At 67.2% G+C, this 18,131-nt stretch overlaps 2 protein-coding genes across 7 annotated transcripts; one reads left to right on the plus strand and one right to left on the minus strand.

Moving 5' to 3' along the window:
• Window positions 1-870: 870 nt before the first annotated feature.
• DUSP9 (dual specificity phosphatase 9) lies at window positions 871-14,264 on the minus strand. 3 transcript variants are annotated; one of them, XM_045000590.1, is made up of 5 exons: window positions 14,251-14,264; window positions 13,008-13,128; window positions 4,831-5,561; window positions 4,191-4,607; window positions 871-3,267 (listed from the first exon to the last, which is right to left on the minus strand). In XM_045000590.1, exons 3-5 carry the CDS (start codon window positions 5,156-5,158, stop codon window positions 2,921-2,923), a joined length of 1,092 nt encoding a protein of 363 aa, XP_044856525.1. In that variant the 5' UTR covers window positions 5,159-5,561; window positions 13,008-13,128; window positions 14,251-14,264; the 3' UTR covers window positions 871-2,920. The 3 variants fall into 3 exon arrangements, with proteins under 3 accessions (XP_044856525.1, XP_044856527.1, XP_044856524.1); XM_045000592.1 differs by lacking the exons at window positions 13,008-13,128; window positions 14,251-14,264 and adding an exon at window positions 13,795-13,887; XM_045000589.1 differs by lacking the exon at window positions 14,251-14,264 and having other exon boundaries at window positions 13,008-13,233.
• CCNQ (cyclin Q) lies at window positions 13,144-17,820 on the plus strand. Of its 4 annotated transcripts, none has more exons than XM_045000595.1 (6): window positions 13,144-13,160; window positions 15,179-15,287; window positions 15,609-15,795; window positions 16,128-16,260; window positions 16,475-16,702; window positions 17,584-17,820. In XM_045000595.1, the coding sequence occupies exons 2-6, from the start codon at window positions 15,194-15,196 to the stop codon at window positions 17,671-17,673; spliced, it is 732 nt and encodes a 243-aa protein (XP_044856530.1). In that variant the 5' UTR covers window positions 13,144-13,160; window positions 15,179-15,193; the 3' UTR covers window positions 17,674-17,820. The 4 variants fall into 4 exon arrangements, with proteins under 4 accessions (XP_044856530.1, XP_044856529.1, XP_044856528.1 ...); XM_045000594.1 differs by lacking the exon at window positions 13,144-13,160 and adding an exon at window positions 14,132-14,405; XM_045000593.1 differs by lacking the exon at window positions 13,144-13,160 and adding an exon at window positions 14,477-14,616 and having other exon boundaries at window positions 15,179-15,283.
• The last annotated feature ends 311 nt before the right edge of the window (window positions 17,821-18,131 follow it).

An 18,131-nucleotide genomic window follows, 5' to 3' on the forward strand; every position in this document is an offset into this window, starting at 1 on the left:
AGCCGGTGCCCCCCAGCACCCAGCCCTGCCTGCCAGGAGAGAGTGCCCCCCACCCTGCCGACGAGCACCCCCTGCCAAACACCTGGCCCAGCGCCCCCCGCCGAGCCCTCCGCCCGGTGCCCCCCAGCGCCCAGCCCTGCCCACCAGGGGAGAGCTCCCCCTGCCCCCCCGCCGAGCCCCCCAGCCGGTGCCCCCCAGCACCCAGCCCTGCCTGCCAGGAGAGATTGCCCCCCACCCCACCAACGAGCACCCCCTGCCAAACACCTGGCCCAGCGCCCCCCGCCGAGCCCTCCGCCCGGTGCCCCCCAGCGCCCAGCCCTGACTCCAGGGGAGAGCTCCCCCTGCCCCCCCACCCAGCCCCCCAGCCGGTGCCCCCCAGCACCCAGCCCTGCCTGCCAGGAGAGAGTGCTCCCCACCCTGCCGACGAGCACCCCCTGCCAAACACCTGGCCCAGCGCCCCCTGCCGAGCCCTCCGCCCGGTGCCCCCCAGCGCCCAGCCCTGACTCCAGGGCAAATCTCACAGTTCTGCTCCCCCAGCTCCGGACGCAGCTGGCTGCGCAGGGGAAGGGCGGTGCTGGGAAGGGAAGCTGCAGGATGGATGGGGATGGGGGGCTGCTCAGGGAAGGGGGAAAAGGCCTGATACAGGTTCCCTCCCCCGGGGCAGGCTCCAGGGACTGATCCCCAGCTTGATCCCCACCCACAGCCAAGGCCCAGCGAGAAACTGGCCATGGCCTCTGCTAGGGGAAAAGTGAGGTTCTGACCCACCAGCCCCACTCTGCTCCCGGAGCCAGGAGAGAACCCAGGAGTCCTGGCTCCCAGCCCCCCCCTGCTGTAACCACCAGCCCCCACTCCCCTCCCAGAGCCGGGAGAGAACCCAGGAGTCCTGTGCTGGGGAGAAGAATCCCCTGCTGGAAAACACTGCAGGAAGAGGGGGTTTAAGTCCAGCTTTATTGTCCCTGCTGGTTCCCAGCCCCGCCCCCCCTTCACAGCCCCTGGACACCCCGACAACAGCACGTCTGCTGCACTAGGTGGGGGGAAGTGTTAGAACAGTGAAAAAACAACCCCCCCCCCCAGCCACGGGCCCAAGCATCGGCTAGTGAGGATCAGTGTGACTGTCTGGCACCTGAACACACACACACGCATGGCACATCCCCTCCGGCAGAGACACGCCAGGGTTCCTCTCCTCCAGCAGGGACACGTACGTGGGGACACCCATGGGACAGCTCCTCCAGCAGGGATGGACAGACGGACACCGTTCTTTCCTGGCTCCCAGGTCTCTGCTGCAAACCCACCGCAACACAATCTGGTTTTCAGGCCGGGAACCCTACTGAGAACTGGTTCTAGAGTTGCCAACTAGCCCCAGTTCCAATCCAGTTGTTCAAAACCCACGAGCACATGGCTGGACGTGGTCCAGGTCAGCGTTCAGTCTCGGGGTGACATTCCAGTGTAGGCATTGCGGTGAGGTCTGATGGGGAAGTGTCCTGATTCAACTTCTGGAGCTGCAAGTTCTAGACTCCAGCAGCGTAGCCTAACTGGCTCTAGAACCAAAAGAGACCAGCAAGGCAGGCGACTGGGCTCTGGATCCTTGTTCTAGGGCCCAGGTTCCAGACCTGGCACTGGAGATCACTCGACCCACTTCGAGATCTGCCGGTTCTAGACTCTGGCATGATTATTACTCTCATGGTGGCTCTAGAACCAATGGTCCAAACAAGATGGGCATTCTCTAGCTTTGTTGTATAGCCAGGGAGGTTCCAAACCTGGCCCACATGGCTTTTAAAGGATAATGCTCAAGCAATAAGGTTCTAGATAGGGTGGATCACCAATCCTGGCTACAGGTCCCAGACCTGGCACTGGAGAATCCTGAACATGGTTCTAGGGCTGTAGCTTGTAGGTTCCATCATAGTAGATTGGTAGCTTTAGAACCAAAAGGTCTCAACAAGGCAGGTAAATGTTGGCTCTGGATCCTGGTTCCAGAACTGCTGTTCCAGACCTGGCACTGGCTAATGGGGATTCCTTCACCCACATCTAGAGCTGCAGGATCTAGATTGTGGAATGGTAGCTCAGTGTCTTATAACTCTCACTGTTGCTTTAGAGCAAAAGAAGGCAGTTAATATAGGTCCTCTGTCTTTGTTTTAGAGATGCATATTGCAGACCTGGTTCTGTAGATTCCTTAATCCACTTCTAGAACTGCGGGTTCTAGACTCCACCTTGGTGGTTTCTAACTCTTATTATGGCTCTACAACTACTGGCTCAAACAAGGCAGACAATTGTTGGTTCCACATCCTGGTTCCAGAGCTTCAGGTTCCAGATCTCGCATGTGGTTTTGAAATGGTAGTTCTGGTGCAATCAGATTCTAGGTGCAGCTGATCTCCCCCATTCTAGAGGCCCAGATTGCAGACATGGCATTAGCAGTCAAGATTTCTTAATCTGCCTCTATAGCTGCACGTTCTATGCTCCAGCATGATCGTTTACTGGCTTAATATTCTCCTAATTGAACCTCTAGAACCAAATGTCCAAACAAGATAGTTGATGCAGGTTCCAGGTTCACGTTCTGATGGTTCTGCAATGGCTCTGGGGCACCGCTGAATTCTAGAGGTCCAGGTTCCAGACGTGGCATGGCATTCAAGCTCCCATCTGTAGAGCGAAGAGTTCTAGGCTCCAGCATGACTTCACTGGGTTTTATTTTCCTTGTAGTTCCGGAACCAAAAGTGCAAACAAGGAAGTTAATTGCAGCTTCTGGGTCCCTATTCCAGAGCTGCAGGTTCCAGACCTGGCTCCAGAGCACAGATCCCAGAAAAGGCAGGTCTAGATTCATCCCCGCAGGTTCTAGCGTCCTGCCAAGGCCTAGGTTAGCCACATATCCCCTGGTAACCCCACCGACGCCTAGATTAGCCATGGGGCTCATGGGGGGTGGCAGGGGCTACGTGGGGTAACGCTGGAAGCTGCCACCCTCTTGCTCACATTCGGAGGGTGGCGGTGTGAAGAAGCAGCCTGGGGAGGAGGTGGGTGTCTGGCCGTGGCCGTCGGGGGCTCCGGGGGTCGCTGGCGATCCCTCGGCCAGCCCCAGTTCCCTTTCAAAGTCCAGCAGCTGCCCCATGAAGTTGAAGTTGGGCGAGATGTCGGCCTTCTTGCGCTTGACCAGGTCGTAGGCGTCGTTGAGCGACAGGTTGAGGCGCTGCATGAGGTAGGCCACCGTCACCGTCACCGAGCGGCTCACACCCGCCAGGCAGTGAACAAGGATGCCGCAGTTCTGGGACACGGCCTCGTCTGGGGAGGGGGAGAGACGGGGATGGGGATGGGGAGGGGGGTTACGGGAGCGTCGGCATTGTCGGCACCCTCTCTAGGGTATGGCCGTCGTTAGCAGCCCCTTGAAGTCAGAGAACTGCATAGACGAGCTCCGCTGGGTTCTCCAGTCCCTGGGGGAGGACGGGGGGAAGGGCTGGACCATGGTCAGTGAGATGGAGAGGGGGCTCATGGGGTGGGATGGGAACTCAGGCAGTGGGGAGGAGGAAGGGGGATGGAATGGACCACGGTCACTGGTCCATAGGGAGTCGGGGGACTGAAGATGGGAAGGACATACAGGGACATACGGGGCAGACCAGACCACGGTCAATGAGCCATGGGGGCAGTGGACGGGATGGACCACGGTCTCTGAGGTATGGGGGCAGGGGGAACAAGGAGAGGATGGATGGACAACAGCCAATGCGAGGCAGAGGGGGCTGATGGGATTGCAAGGAACCAAAGTCAATGAGCTGAGGGGGACATGGGGAAGGATTGGGAGGGGGTAGAGAGGGTTTACTGGGGGTGAGGGTACAGATGGGGGGCGCTGTGGGGGCGTCGTGGGGCCAGCAGGGCTCCCGGGCACGGGGGGCAGAGAGGCTGCACTGGGACTGGAGGCACAGGTGGGGGCACCGTGGGGGGCGCCGTGGGGCCGGCAGGGCTCCCGGGCACGGGGGGCAGAGAGGCTGCACTGGGACTGGGGGCACAGGTGGGGGCACCGTGGGGGGCGCCGTGGGGCCGGCAGGGCTCCCGGGCACGGGGGGCAGAGAGGCTGCACTGGGACTGGGGGCACAGGTGGGGGCACCGTGGGGGGCGCCGTGGGGCCGGCAGGGCTCCCGGGCACGGGGGGCAGAGAGGCTGCACTGGGACTGGGGGCACAGGTGGGGGCGCCGTGGGGCACCGGCACTCACCGATGAAGGCGATGGCCTCCGGGAAGAAGCGGGCCAGGTTCTGGCTCCAGTGGTCCGAGATGGGGATCTGCTTGTAGCGGAAGCCGCCCTGCTCCTCAAAGAGGTTGGGCAGGTTGGGGGTGACGTTGAGGATGTAGCGGATGCCGAGCCGGGCCAGCGTCTCCATGTTGGCCGAGTCTCGGGCGCTGCCCAGGTAGAGGTGAGGCAGGATCTGCACCGGGTAGGACGGGGGGCTGGCTGCCTCCGAGTCCCCCCCCCCGCCGCTCAGGGGTCCCGAGTCCCCGTCCGAGCCCAGGCTCAGCCCCCCCAGCCCCACCACCGGGGTCCCTGTAGGAGCGGGGGAGCTGCTGGCGCCGGGCACCTCCGGGCTGGTCTCGCAGTGATCTGGCCACTCGGACTGGAACTTGGAGAAGCCCCCTGCGGGCGGAGCAGGTGTGTTAGTATCAGTGATATTCTAGTGGGCCCTGGGGCAGGGCCGTCACCCCCAGCTCCGCTCAGACCCCCCTCTCCCGCCTGGGATCGCACCGGGGAAACTGAGGCACAGCCAGACCCTCCCCTAGGCCGCTGGGCCTGTGTCTCTGCTCTGCAGTGAGCGGGGGCGGGGGGCAGCGAGGGGCGGGGGCCCGGCCGCGGCACCGACCTTGCAGGTAATACGCCGTGCAGCCTTCCTCCCGCAGCTTGCGCAGGAGCGTGGCCAGCACCGACTCCTGGCCGCAGCGCGGCAGCGTGGCCGTGGCCTCGTCGTACAGCAGGACGGCGCCCGGCGCGGGCGGGAGCAGCGCCCGCACCGACAGCTTCCCCTTGCGCAGCCGCCTCAGCAGCAGCCCCGGCAAGGCCACGCTCAGCGCCCGGGCCACGTGGCAGGAGTCGTAGCGCTCCCGGCTGCGGCAATCCAGGATGTGCAGCCGGGCAGCCGGGGACGCCAGCTCCCCGCAGAGCCACAGGGTGGATTTCCCCAGGGCTTCCATGGGGACAAGCCGGTCCTGTCCCACGGCGCCACGGCTCAGCGTGGACCCGGGCTGGCGAGGCGGCCGCCTGGACTCAGGTCACCGGCTGCCCATCCGCCTCTGGAGGGGCCAGCGGACGCCCCCGTCGCTGTCCCCGTCTGTGCGCGTGGGGGTGAGGCCAGGGCAGATCTCAACCCCTGGAGCGAGGGCAGCTCGGGGTCACGGCTCCAGCCCCTGGCGGCTTCGCAGGGAGGCGTCCCCCGATCCCAGGAGCAGCTTCCTCTCCAGTCGCCGCTGCCTGGCTGGGCTGCAGAGCCTGGGGTGGCCGGAGAAAGGCCTCAGCCCGGGATAGAGCCGGGGCACAGGGGGCATCTGGGTGGTGAGGGAGACGAGGCCCAGCTGCCACTCGGGGCTCCACGCAGACCTGCCAGGGAGAGCGGATGGGAGTCAGCGAGCCGCAGTGGGGGGAGGGAGAGCAGGAGATCCTAGCACCATGCCGGCCCCCTGCATCCTGCCCCAGAGCCGTGACACATCCCCTGGGAGCGCAGGCCGTGGGGCGGGAAGTGTGACTGCTGGCGCCCCTCACTCCCGACCCGCAGCCCCTGCCAGCCCAGCCCTGCCCCCCCAGCCCTGCCGGTGCCCCTCACTCCCGACCCGCAGCCCCTGCCAGCCCAGCCCTGCCCCCCCAGCCCTGCCGGTGCCCCTCACTCCTGACCCGCAGCCCCTGCCCCCCCAGCCCTGCCGGTGCCCCTCACTCCCGACCCACAGCCCCCTGCCCCGGCTCCAGGCTGTAGCTGGCTCCCTGCGCAGAGGATGTGGAGGGCGTGGGGGGAGGGGAGCGGCTCAGCTGGCGTCCATGGGCCAGGCCCGGTGAAGGGCCCAGCCGAGGGTCTGGCCAGCTGCCAAGCGCTGATGTCAGCGTTAATTTGGCACCGGTATGAATAATTGATACTAACAGGAACCACAGACGTCCTCCGCCAGAGCATCCCCCTGGGACCCTGCCTGGGCTGGGGGGTCAGGATGCCTGGGTTCTCTCCCAGCTCTGCGAGGGTAGTGGGGCCTGGGGGTTTAGAATGTGGGGGGAGGGCTGGGGGTCAGGACACCTGGGTTCTATCCCCAGCTCTGCCCCCATGCTGCTGTGTGACCTTGGATAAGTCGCCTCCCATCTGTGCCTCAGTTTCCCCTATCACTTCTTTGTCTGTCCATGGCAGCGTGCCCTGGTGGGCAGAGCCCGGGACTCAGGACTCCTGGCTCGTATTCCCTGCTTTGCCACTGCCCTCCGGGGTGAACGTGTGCAATTCACAACACCGCTCTGTGCCTCGGTTCCCCCACCGGGCAGGATGCCGCCGAGCCCCTTGATCCAGCGCTCCAGGAGCGGCTGCTGAAATGCGCTGGACAGGAGCAAGTCGCCGTGCGGGGTCCCAGGGGACGACGGTTCTAGTGCGCAAACGGGGTAGCGCACAGGCCCAGGAAGAGGGGCTGAGTGGGCAGGACGGTTCTACCTCTGTGCTCTGCCAGCACCTGTGGCCTCACCTGCGCTGGCTCCTGCTCAGCAGTGCCCTGTGAGGTGGGGGCAAGCAATGCTCACTGCAGGTGGGAAAACTGAGGCACAGAGCAGGAAAGCAATTTGCTCACCTCTGCTCTAGTCCTGAATCTGTCATCAGGAGTCCTGGCTCCCAGCCCCTCCTGTTCTAACCACCAACCCCCTCCCAGAGCCGGGGAGAGAACCCAGGAGTCCTGGCTCCCAGCCCCTCCTGTTCTAACCACCAGCCCCCTCCCAGAGCCAGGGAGAGAACCCAGGAGTCCTGGCTCCCAGCCCCTCCTGTTCTAACCACCAGCCCCCTCCCAGAGCCGGGGAGAGAACCCAGGAGTCCTGGCTCCCAGCCCCTCCTGTTCTAACCACCAGCCCCCTCCCAGAGCCGGGGAGAGAACCCAGGAGTCCTGGCTCCCAGCCCCTCCTGGTCTAACCAGCACCCCCCACTGCCCTCCCAGAGCCGGGGAGAGAACCCAGGAGTCCTGGCTCCCAGCCCCTCCTGTTCTAACCACCAGCCCCCTCCCAGAGCCGGGGAGAGAACCCAGGAGTCCGGGCTCCCAGCCCCTCCTGTTCTAACCACCAACCCCCTCCCAGAGCCGGGGAGAGAACCCAGGAGTCCTGGCTCCCAGCCCCTCCTGTTCTAACCACCAGCCCCCTCCCAGAGCCAGTGAGAGAACCCAGGAGTCCTGGCTCCCAGCCCCTCCTGGTCTAACCACCAGCCCCCACTGCCCTCCCAGAGCCGGGGAGAGAACCCAGGAGTCCTGGCTCCCAGCCCCTCCTGTTCTAACCACCAGCCCCCACTGCCCTCCCAGAGCCGGGGAGAGAACCCAGGAGTCCTGGCTCCCAGCCCCTCCTGTTCTAACCACCAGCCCCCTCCCAGAGCCAGGGAGAGAACCCAGGAGTCCTGACTCCCAGCCCCTCCTGTTCTAACCAGCACCCCCCACTGCCCTCCCAGAGCCGGGAGAGAACCCAGGAGTCCTGGCTCCCAGCCCCTCCTGGTCTAACCAGCACCCCCCACTGCCCTCCCAGAGCCGGGGAGAGAACCCAGGAGTCCTGGCTCCCAGCCCCTCCTGTTCTAACCACCAGCCCCCTCCCAGAGCCGGGGAGAGAACCCAGGAGTCCTGGCTCCCAGCCCCTCCTGGTCTAACCACCAGCCCCCACTGCCCTCCCAGAGCCGGGGAGAGAACCCAGGAGTCCTGGCTCCCAGCCCCTCCTGTTCTAACCAGCACCCCCCACTCCCCTCCCAGAGCCGGGGAGAGAACCCAGGAGTCCTGGCTCCCAGCCCCGCCTGCTCTAACCCACCAGCCCCCTCCCAGAGCCGGGGAGAGAACCCAGGAGTCCTGGCTCCCAGCCCCTCCTGTTCTAACCACCAGCCCCCTCCCAGAGCCAGGGAGAGAACCCAGGAGTCCTGGCTCCCAGCCCCCCCTGCTCTAACCACCAGCCCCCACTGCCCTCCCAGAGCCGGAGCCGGAGAGAACCCAGGCGTCCGGGCTCACTCACCACAATGACCCCAGCCCCTGTCCGTCTGGATCCTGCTCCGCTCCGCTCCGCTCCCCCTGGCCGCTGCCCGCCGCCCACAGTCCGCGGAGCCCCTGGGCCCCGCCCGAGGCCCCGCCAGGCTCCCGGCGCTGGGGCTGCGGCGGGCGGTGCGCAGGGCCCGCCCGGCTCCACGTGCGGGCTGTGTACAGCCCGGGGCCACGCCCAGCCCGGCCCGGATTGGTGGGGAAGAGCCTGAGTGGGCGGGGCGTGACAACCTGAGGGGCTGGGAGCCAGGACTCCTGGGTTCTCTCCCCGGCTCTGGGAGGGGAGTGGGGGCTGGTGGGTCAGAGCCGGGGGGCTGGGAGCCAGGACTCCTGGGTTCTCTCCCCAGCTCTGGGAGGGGAGTGGGGGCTGGTGGGTCAGAGCCGGGGGGCTGGGAGCCAGGACTCCTGGGTTCTCTCCCTAACTCTGGGAGGGGAGTGGGGGCTGGTGGGTCAGAGAGCAGGCGGGGCTGGGAGCCAGGACTCCTGGGTTCTCTCCCTGACTCTGGGAGGGGAGTGGGGGCTGGTGGGTCAGAGAGCAGGCGGGGCTGGGAGCCAGGACTCCTGGGTTCTCTCCCTGACTCTGGGAGGGGAGTGGGGGCTGGTGGGTCAGAGCAGGCGGGGCTGGGAGCCAGGACTCCTGGGTTCTCTCCCTGGCTCTGGGAGGGGAGTGGGGGCTGGTGGGTCAGAGCAGGCGGGGCTGGGAGCCAGGACTCCTGGGTTCTCTCCCCGGCTCTGGGAGGGGAGTGGGGGCTGGTGGGTCAGAGCGGGGGGGCTGGGAGCCAGGACTCCTGGGTTCTCTCCCTGGCTCGGGGGTGGGGGCGTGTCTGGTGGGGGAGAGGAGGGTGGGGTTCTCCTCCTGCCTGTGGAACAGAGGAAGCGGCAGGACTCCTGGGTCCTTTACCTCTCCATGCCTTTGGAGGCAGGCCAAATCCCATGGCCTCTGTGTGTGACTCAGTTTCCCTGTTGGGTGCTCTGTCAGGCCCGGGCTCGGCGCCCCGCAGGCTGACTCAGAGCACCGGGGCGCGGGGAGACAGGAGCCCAGAATAGTCGAACAATCTCACCCTCCCACAACACAGCTCCTGTCGCCTTGGCAACAAGCAGAACTCCTCCAGCCGAGTGGGAGGGGGCTGGGGGGAGGATCGCTCGCTGGGAGGCTGACCCCTCATCGCCAGGTGTTAATTAATCCCAGCCACAGGGCAGGTAACAAATGCGGAAACTGAGTCACAGGCCTGCAGCCATGTCCCCCTCCCCCAGGAGGGGTGAGTCAGAGGCACGGGACGGCCTGATGCTCACTCCCTGTTCTGGCAACCAAATCAGACCCCTCTCTGCAGCTGAGGGGACCCAGGAGTCCTGGCCGCCAGCCCCGCACCCCCTGCTCTGCCCAGGCCCCGGCTCAGTGCTAGTTAGTCACCCGGAGCGGGCGGATGGTGTCATCTGGGCCCATGACGAGTCCCCAGAGACACGCTGGAACTCAGCGACTCATGGCAAACCCACGCAGCCTGCAGTGCACCCCCAGGACACGCGCTCACATCCGCCCCCCAGCACCCTCACACACAGGGCCCCCTGCTCTGCCCCACCTGACACACAGCCCTCCTGGAGCTGGGAGAGAACCCAGGAGTCCTGGCTCCCAGCCCCCCGCCCCGCTCTACCTCACCAGCCCCCACCCCCCTCCCAGAGCCAGGGAGAGAACCCAGGAGTCCTGGCTCCCAGCCCCCCTGCTCTAACCCACCAGATGCCACCCCCCTCCCGGAGCCAGGGAGAGAACCTAGGAGTCCTGGCTCCCAGCCCCCCTGCTCTAACCCACCAGATGCCACCCCCCTCCCAGAGCCAGGGAGAGAACCCAGGAGTCCTGGCTCCCAGCCCCCCTGCTCTAACCCACCAGATGCCACCCCCCTCCCAGAGCCAGGGAGAGAACCCAGGAGTCCTGGCTCCCAGCCCCCTACCCCACCCTATTAAAGCCATAGCTTTCTCTCCAGCCCTGCCACCCCCCTCCCAGCTCCAGGCTCGCTGCTGAGATAATCTTCAGGGCTGGGGGAGGGGAGACACGCCAGCAGTGGGGGCGGGAGGGAAGGGTGGGCACAGCCCCCTCCCTGCCCACAACATGCTGGCTGGCTGGGAGGGCCACCAGCCCCACAGGGTCCCGCTAGGGAGGGAGCAGGACGAATACGTTTGGCCGCTGAGCCACAGACTTTCTCGCCTCCCGGGGCCATGACTCCTGCAGTGCTGGGGGGCACTGGTCCCCTCTGGGGGGCGCCAGCTCCCATCCGGTCTCAGTGCAGCACTGCCCGGGGCAGGGGGGCAGGGAATGGGACCCGGGGCCTCTCCCCTTGCGCCAGTCCTTAACCACCTGCCTGGGCCAGAGCGGGGCCGAGCTTGGAGATGGGCTACCGGGCTCGATGGGCCTCGCGCCAGCCTGCCCTTCCTGCAGGCACAGCCTGGGCTGCTTCCTGTTTCTCCTGCGGCTCTAAATTTAGAGCGAGAGCAGAGCGGGTCCATGTGCCATCAGCTTCCCATGCAGCCCCGGAGCCGCAGGGCGCGGCAGGAGGAGATGCCTGGGGGCTGAGGCAGCCCCAGAGACGGGGGCCGTGCAGTGACAGGCCAGAGGGCACTGGGCTGAGAAGTGGCACCTCCGCAAGACCAGAGGGGAGGGAGAGGAGGGTCATTGGGGCCTGAGAACGCTCACATAGGGCCCCAATCTCGGCCGGGATCTGGGCGGCACCAGCACCGGGGGTCACGATCTCGGCCGGACTGTGGGTGGCACCAGCACCGGGGGCCCGGATCTCGGCCGGGGTGTGGGCAGCACCGGGGTCCCGGATCTCGGCCGGGGTCTGGGCGGCGCCGGCACCGGGGCCCTCGATCTCGGCCGGGGTCTGGGCGGCGCCGGGGGCCCCGATCACGGCCGGGGTCTGGGTGGCGCCGGCACCGGGGCCCCCGATCTCGGCCGGGGTCTGCGCTGCGCTGGCACCGGGGCCCCCGATCTCGGCCGGGGTCTGCGCTGCGCTGGCACCGGGGGCCCTGACCTCGGCCAGGCTGTGGGCGGCACCGGGGCCCCCGATCTCGGCCGGGGTCTGGGCGGCGCCAGCACCACGCTCACGCCTGCTGCCATAGTGTGCCCTGCTCGGCTGATGGACGCTGGGCCGTAGAGAGCTGGAAATGACGCGGCCCCGAGAGGCCATTATAAATAGACAGCGATCGATACCTCGCAGACCAGGCCTCGTGCAGGAGGAACCCGCTCCCGTTTTCCTGCAGCCTCTGCCCGCCTCAGAGAGCCCTGCCCGGAAGGCCCGAGATCAAGGCCCGACCGAGATCAGGGCCCCGTGGCCCCCCAGGCCCCAACCGAGATCAGGGCCCGTCACCCCGGGCACCCCCCAGACCCCGGCTGAGATCAGGGCCCGTCACCCCGGGCGCCCCCCAGGCCCCGGCTGAGATCAGGCCCCGTCGCCCCGTGGCCCCCCAGGCCCCAACCGAGATCAGGCCCCATCGCCCCAGGCGCCCCCCAGGCCCCGGCTGAGGTCAGGCCCCTTCGCCCCGGGCGCCCCCCAGGCCCCGGCTGAGATCAGGCCCCGTCGCCCCGGGCGCCCCCCAGGCCCCGGCTGAGATCAGGCCCCGTCGCCCCGGGCGCCCCCCAGGCCCCGTCTGAGATCAGGCCCCGTGGCCCCGGGCGCCCCCCAGGCCCCGGCTGAGATCAGGCCCCGTTGCCCCGGGCGCCCCCCAGGCCCCGGCTGAGATCAGGCCCCGTGGCCACGGGCGCCCCCCAGGCCCCGGCTGAGATCAGGCCCCGTCGCCCCGGGCGCCCCCCAGGCCCCGGCTGAGATCAGGCCCCGTCGCCCCGGGCGCCCCCCAGGCCCCGGCTGAGATCAGGCCCTGTCGCCCCGGGCGCCCCCCAGGCCCCGGCTGAGATCAGGCCCAGTGGCCCCGGGCGCCCCCCAGGCCCCGGCTGAGATCAGGCCCCGTCGCCCCGGGCGCCCCCCCGGCCCCGGCTGAGATCAGGCCCCGTCGCCCCGGGGCCCCCCAGGCCCCGGCTGAGATCAGGCCCAGTGGCCCCGGGCGCCCCCCAGGCCCCGGCTGAGATCAGGCCCCTTCGCCCCGGGCGCCCCCCAGGCCCCGGCTGAGATCAGGCCCCTTCGCCCCGGGCGCCCCCCAGGCCCCGGCTGAGATCAGGCCCCGTGGCCCCGGGCGCCCCCCAGGCCCCGGCTGAGATCAGGCCCCGTGGCCCCGGGCGCCCCCCAGGCCCCGGCTGAGATCAGGCCCCGTTGCCCCGGGCGCCCCCCAGGCCCCGGCTGAGATCAGGCCCCGTGGCCACGGGCGCCCCCCAGGCCCCGGCTGAGATCAGGCCCCGTCGCCCTGGGCGCCCCCCAGGCCCCGGCTGAGATCAGGCCCCGTCGCCCCGGGCGCCCCCCAGGCCCCGGCTGAGATCAGGCCCCGACGCCCCGGGCGCCCCCCAGACCCCGGCTGAGATCAGGCCCCGACGCCCCGGGCGCCCCCCAGACCCCGGCTGAGATCAGGCCCCGTCGCCCCGGGAGCCCCCCAGGCCCCGGCTGAGATCAGGCCCCGTCGCCCCGGGCGCCCCCCAGGCCCCGGCTGAGATCAGGCCCCGTCACACAGAGATTAACCTGGCTTTTGCTGCCAGCAGCTGAAATGGGGAAACTGAGGCACACTGCTGTGTGGCTGTGGCTAAGCACCCAGCTGAAACTGGGGAGTAGAATGGGGGAAACCGAGGCACAGCGGAGTGCTAGAGGTGACTGTAAGCACCACTTAGCATCTTTCCTGTCCGTAACCCCTCATTTCTCAAGGAGACCTGTTGCTCTCAGACCTGGGCCTGGTTCTGGGGCAGCCTCTTGGATCCGGCGGATTTGGGGTCGGTCCCGGTGCAGGAACCCAGCTGAGGGATCCACTTGTTCTCTGTGCTGCTCACTCCCCCCCACCCCCGCCGCCTGTGAATGGAAACCATGGCAACAGCAAGCGGGTGAGGATGAACTGAGTCATCTTCCAGAGCCCAGCCTGGTTCGGGGCTGCGGGACTGTTGATTCGGGGGGGGGGGATATTAACAGCCCCCCCAGCCCTGCCGGTGCCCCTCACTCCCGACCCGCAGCCCCTGCTAGCCGAGCCCTGCCCCCCCGCAGCCCTGCCGGTGCCCCTCACTCCTGCCCCTGCTCTCTAGGCCCCTCTCAACCCCTGCAACTCCTCCCCCTGCTCTCTGGGCCCCTCCCCCAACCCCTGCAACTCCTCCCCCTGCTCTCTGGGCCCCTCCCCCAGCCCCTGCAACTCCTCCCCCTGCTCTCTGGGCCCCTCCCCCAACCCCTGCAACTCCTCCCCCTGCTCTCTGGGCCCCTCCCCCATCCCCTGCAACTCCTCCCCCTGCTCTCTGGGCCCCTCCCCCAGCCCCTGCAACTCCTCCCCCTGCTCTCTGGGCCCCTCCCCCAGCCCCTGCAACTCCTCCCCCTGCTCTCTGGGCCCCTCCCCCTGCCCCTGCAACTCCTCCCCCTGCTCTCTGGGCCCCTCCCCCAGCCCCTGCAACTCCTCCCCCTGCTCTCTGGGCCCCTCCCCCTCCTCTCTGGGCCCCAACCCCTGCACCTTTCTAACCCCTCCCCCTGTCTTACAGCCCCAACCCCGCTCCTCTGCTCCGCCTCTCGTCCTGGCTGCTCCTCATGCGATTGGCCAGTGCCGCCTCGCGCCTCGCCTCGAGGTTGGCCAGTTCTCCCTTCCCGCCCAGCGCGGGAGGCGGCGTCGTGTGATTGGCCGCCGCTCAGGCCTCAGGGCCAATCAGAGGAAGGCGCGAAACCGCACGGGGAGCAAGAGAGCCGCCACACTCCGCCTCTTCCAGTTGGCCAGCCTGCCTCTGCCTCTAGCCAATCAGAGGCAGGAAAAGGCACCGCCCTTACGGAGGACCCCAGGGTCGGCTGACATGGCGGGTGCCTGTCCCGAAGTGGACGCGGACGGACGGAAGGGAGAATCCCACAGCTCCCCCGCATTGCGGAGAGCGGGGAGTCCAGTCACCAGCTCCGCCGAGATCGGGCGGCGCGGGTTATTATCAGGCACTTGTGGGTGACACCTACATCCGGACGGGAAGGACCCCGCAACCCGGAAGTGGGGGCCTCCCTGTCGTACAGAGCCGGCTACATCCGGGCACCGGCGCCGCGGGGCCTAGCGGTGACCGGAGCCCCAGGCTGGTTCATGGGGACGGCTCAAGCCGGCGAGGGCTCCTGATTGGGTGAGGGGCACAGGTCACGTGGCCCCAGGGCGGCGGGAGGAAGTGACGCGGTGGGCACGGAAGGGTCAAGGGCCACACGTGATGTCATCAAAGTATGCGGTGACGTCACTGTGTTGTGTCACATGACGCCGTTGTGAGGTGTATGCTGTCATCTCACTGCAGAGTGATGTCACAGAAGGGCGGGACGTCATGCCTCTCGACTGTTGTCATGGTGACAGTGCACAGCTGGTGATGTCATGGCACTGGGGTGATGATGTCTTGCTGGCTGATGTCATCGAGCGAGGTCACCAGCCCACCTGATGTCACACAGGGTCGCGGCAGTGCTGGGTGATGTCATCGAGCGAGGTCACCAGCCCACCTGATGTCACACAGGGTTGCGACAGTGCTGGGTGATGTCATCGAGTGAGGTCACCAGCCCACCTGATGTCACACAGGGTTGCGACAGTGCTGGGTGATGTCATCGAGTGAGGTCACCAGCCCACCTGATGTCACACAGGGTCGTGGCAGTGCTGGGTGATGTCATCGAGTGAGGTCACCAGCCCACCTGATGTCACATAGGGTCGCGGCAGTGCTGGGTGATGTCATCGAGTGAGGTCACCAGCCCACCTGATGTCACACAGGGTCGTGGCAGTGCTGGGTGATGTCATCGAGTGAGGTCACCAGCCCACCTGATGTCACACAGGGTCGTGGCAGTGCTGGGTGATGTCATACCAAACGCGGTCATGGTAGCGGGTGGTGGCGCCGGGGAGTGACTTGCTGGTCTCTCTGCACAGGCAGCGGCGGGCGCCATGGAGCCCGACCGGGCGGCGAGCGACCAGATTGGGCCGGGAGCCATCGAGACCAAGATCCATTTCAAGGTCACCCGGTTCATCATGGAGGCAGGTAAAAGCTTGGGGGCTGCCGTGCTGGGGGAGAGAGGAGGGTGGGGCGGTGTGGGGTACAGGGGCGACCGTGCTGCCGGGGGGGCAGTGCCTACTGGGGGATGGGAGGCCCTGCCAAATGGGCAGAATGGGAGGGACAAGGGGCAGCCGACCAGTGTGGGGCATAGACGAGGTGGCCAGTCAATTGGGGGATGCCTAAGGGGAAGCCGGCACCATATCCCTGAGGGGGAAGGGGGGCCATGCCAGTTGGGGAAGGGGTGGGTGGCATGTCGGTTGGGGGTGGCTCCCCCCTCCCTCACAGTGACACCCCCCTCCCCCCCAGGGGTGAAGCTGGGCCTGCGCTCCATCCCTGTGGCCACGGCCTGCACCATCTACCACAGTTTCTTCATGGCCACGGTGGCCCCAGGGCCCTATGACCCCTACCTGGTGGCCATGGCTGCGCTGTACCTGGCGGGGAAGGTGGAGGAGCAGCACCTACGCACCCGGGACATCATCAACGTCAGCCACCGGTAACCCCAGCCTGGCTCCGGCCCGGGGTCTGCACCCCGCATCCTAGGGGGTAGAGCTGGGGGCCGGGAGCCAGGACTCCTGGGTTCTCTCCCCGGCCCTGGGAGGGGTGGGAGTCTGGTGGCTGGGAGCCAGGATTCCTGGGTTCTCTCCTTGGCTCTGAGAGGGGAGCTGGGTCTGGTGGGTTAGAGCAGGGGGGAGCTGGGAGACAGGACTCCTGGGTTCTTCCCCAGCTCTGGGAGGGGAGTCGCGTCTGCAGGGCTAGAGTAGGAAGGGTGGGGGCCAGGATTCCTGTCTCCCCCGTCCCAGCCCCCGCTAACCTCCCCCTCCCCAGGTACTTACACTCCCAGAGCGACCCCCTGGAACTCGACTCCCATTTCTGGGAGCTGCGGGACAGCATCGTCCAGTGCGAGCTGCTCATGCTGCGGGTGCTCGGCTTCCGCGTCTCCTTCCGGCACCCCCACAAGGTGGGTCCTCAGGACGGGCCTGGGGGCGCAGCGGAGGGACACAGGGGATTTGCCCTGAACCTGCCGCTCTGCCCTGCAAGGAAGGGACTGGCAATGGAGGCTAGGATGCCTGGGTTCTATGGGGAAGGGGGGGCTGGTGGGTTGGAGCTGGGGGCTAGGAGCCAGGACTCCTGGGTCCCCCCTCATCCCATCATCCCCCCATCTCTCCCTGCAGTACCTGCTCCATTACCTGCTCTCCCTGAGGCAGTGGATGAACCGGCACAGCTGGGAGCGAACCCCTGTCTCGGCGGCAGCCTGGGCACTGCTCCGGGACAGCTACCACGGGGGGCTGTGTGTGCGCTACCCCCCTCAGCACGTGGCGGTGGCCGTGCTGTACCTCGCCCTGCACTGCTACGGGGTGGAGGTGCCCGCCCACGCACAGGCCCAGAGACCCTGGTGGCAGGTAAGAGAGGCAGGGACTCAGCCCGCACCTTGGGGCCCTTCTCCTAGGGAAACTGAGGCACAGGGGGAAAGTGGCTGGCTCAGGGTAACAGAGAACCAGTGGCGGAGCCCGGGACAGAACCCAGGCGTCCTGCCTCCCAGTCCCCCCTTCTCTGATGCTCTAAAACAGCTTTGCCCCAGCCAGCCAGTCCCTGCCCTGGGGCCGGGTGGGAGCCTGCGCCCCCCAGAGGGGACAGGCCCCTGCCCCATTCCCCGCCCCCCTGAGCCAGCCAGTCCCTGCCCTGGGCCTGAGTGGAAGCCGGCGCCCCCTAGAGGGGACAGGCCCCTGCCCCATTCCCCGCCCCCCTGAGCCAGCCAGTCCCCGCCCTGGGGCTGGGTGGGAGCCGGCGCCCCCTAGAGGGGACAGGCCCCTGCCCCATTCCCCGCCCCCCTGAGCCAGCCAGTCCCTGCCCTGGGCCTGAGTGGAAGCCGGCTCCCCCTAGAGGGGACAGGCCCCTGCCCCACTGCAGAGCTCCCCAGCGGTTCATAGGATCTCAGGGTTGGAGGGGACCTCAGGAGGTATCTAGTGCAGTGTCTCTCAGACTTTTCTACTGGTGCCCCCGGTCACACAGCAGCCTCTGAGTGCGACCCCCCACCAATAAATTAACAATACTTTTAAATATATTTAACACCATTATAAATGCTGGAGGCAACGCAGGGTTTGAGGTGGAGGCTGACAGCTCACGACCCCCAGTAATAACCTTGCGACCCCCTGAGGGCTCCCGACCCCCAGTTTGAGATCCCCTGAACTAGTCCAATCCCCTGCCCCAAGCAGGCCCAATCCCCAGCTAAATCAGGCTGCGGTCCCTGCGCCGCTGCTCCCCTCGCTTTCCTCCTCTGCAGGTGTTCAGTGAAGATCTCAGCCAGGCTCAGATTGACCAGATCGTATTGGACCTGATCCAGATTTACACCTTGGATGCGGAAATCTCCTAATGGGGTCCGGAGAGCGACCCAATGCTGGGGAGGGGACAGGCCCCATTCCCACCCCCCCAGCCAGCCAGTCCCTGCCCTGGAGCCAGATCGGAGCCGGCGCCCCCCAGAGGGGACAGGCCCCTGCCCCATTCCCCATCCCCCTGAGCCAGCCAGTCTCCACCCTGGGGCCAGATCGGAGCCGGTGCCCCCTCAAGGGGAAAGACCCCAGGCCCCATTCCCAGCCCCCTGAGCCAGCCAGTCCCTGCCCTGGGGCCAGATCGGAGCCGGCGCCCCCAGAGGGGACAGGCCCCAGGCCCCATTCCCCATCCCCCTGAGCCAGCCAGTCCCTGCCCTGGGGCCAGATCGGAGCCGGCGCCCCCAAGAGGGGACAGGCCCCAGGCCCCATTCCCCATCCCCCTGAGCCAGCCAGTCCCTGCCCTGGAGCCAGATCGGAGCCGGTGCCCCCTCGAGGGGAAAGA

This window comes from Mauremys mutica, unplaced genomic scaffold (genome assembly GCF_020497125.1).
Source record: "Mauremys mutica isolate MM-2020 ecotype Southern unplaced genomic scaffold, ASM2049712v1 000503F_np12_obj, whole genome shotgun sequence".
NCBI classification, from domain to species: Eukaryota; Metazoa; Chordata; order Testudines; family Geoemydidae; genus Mauremys; species Mauremys mutica.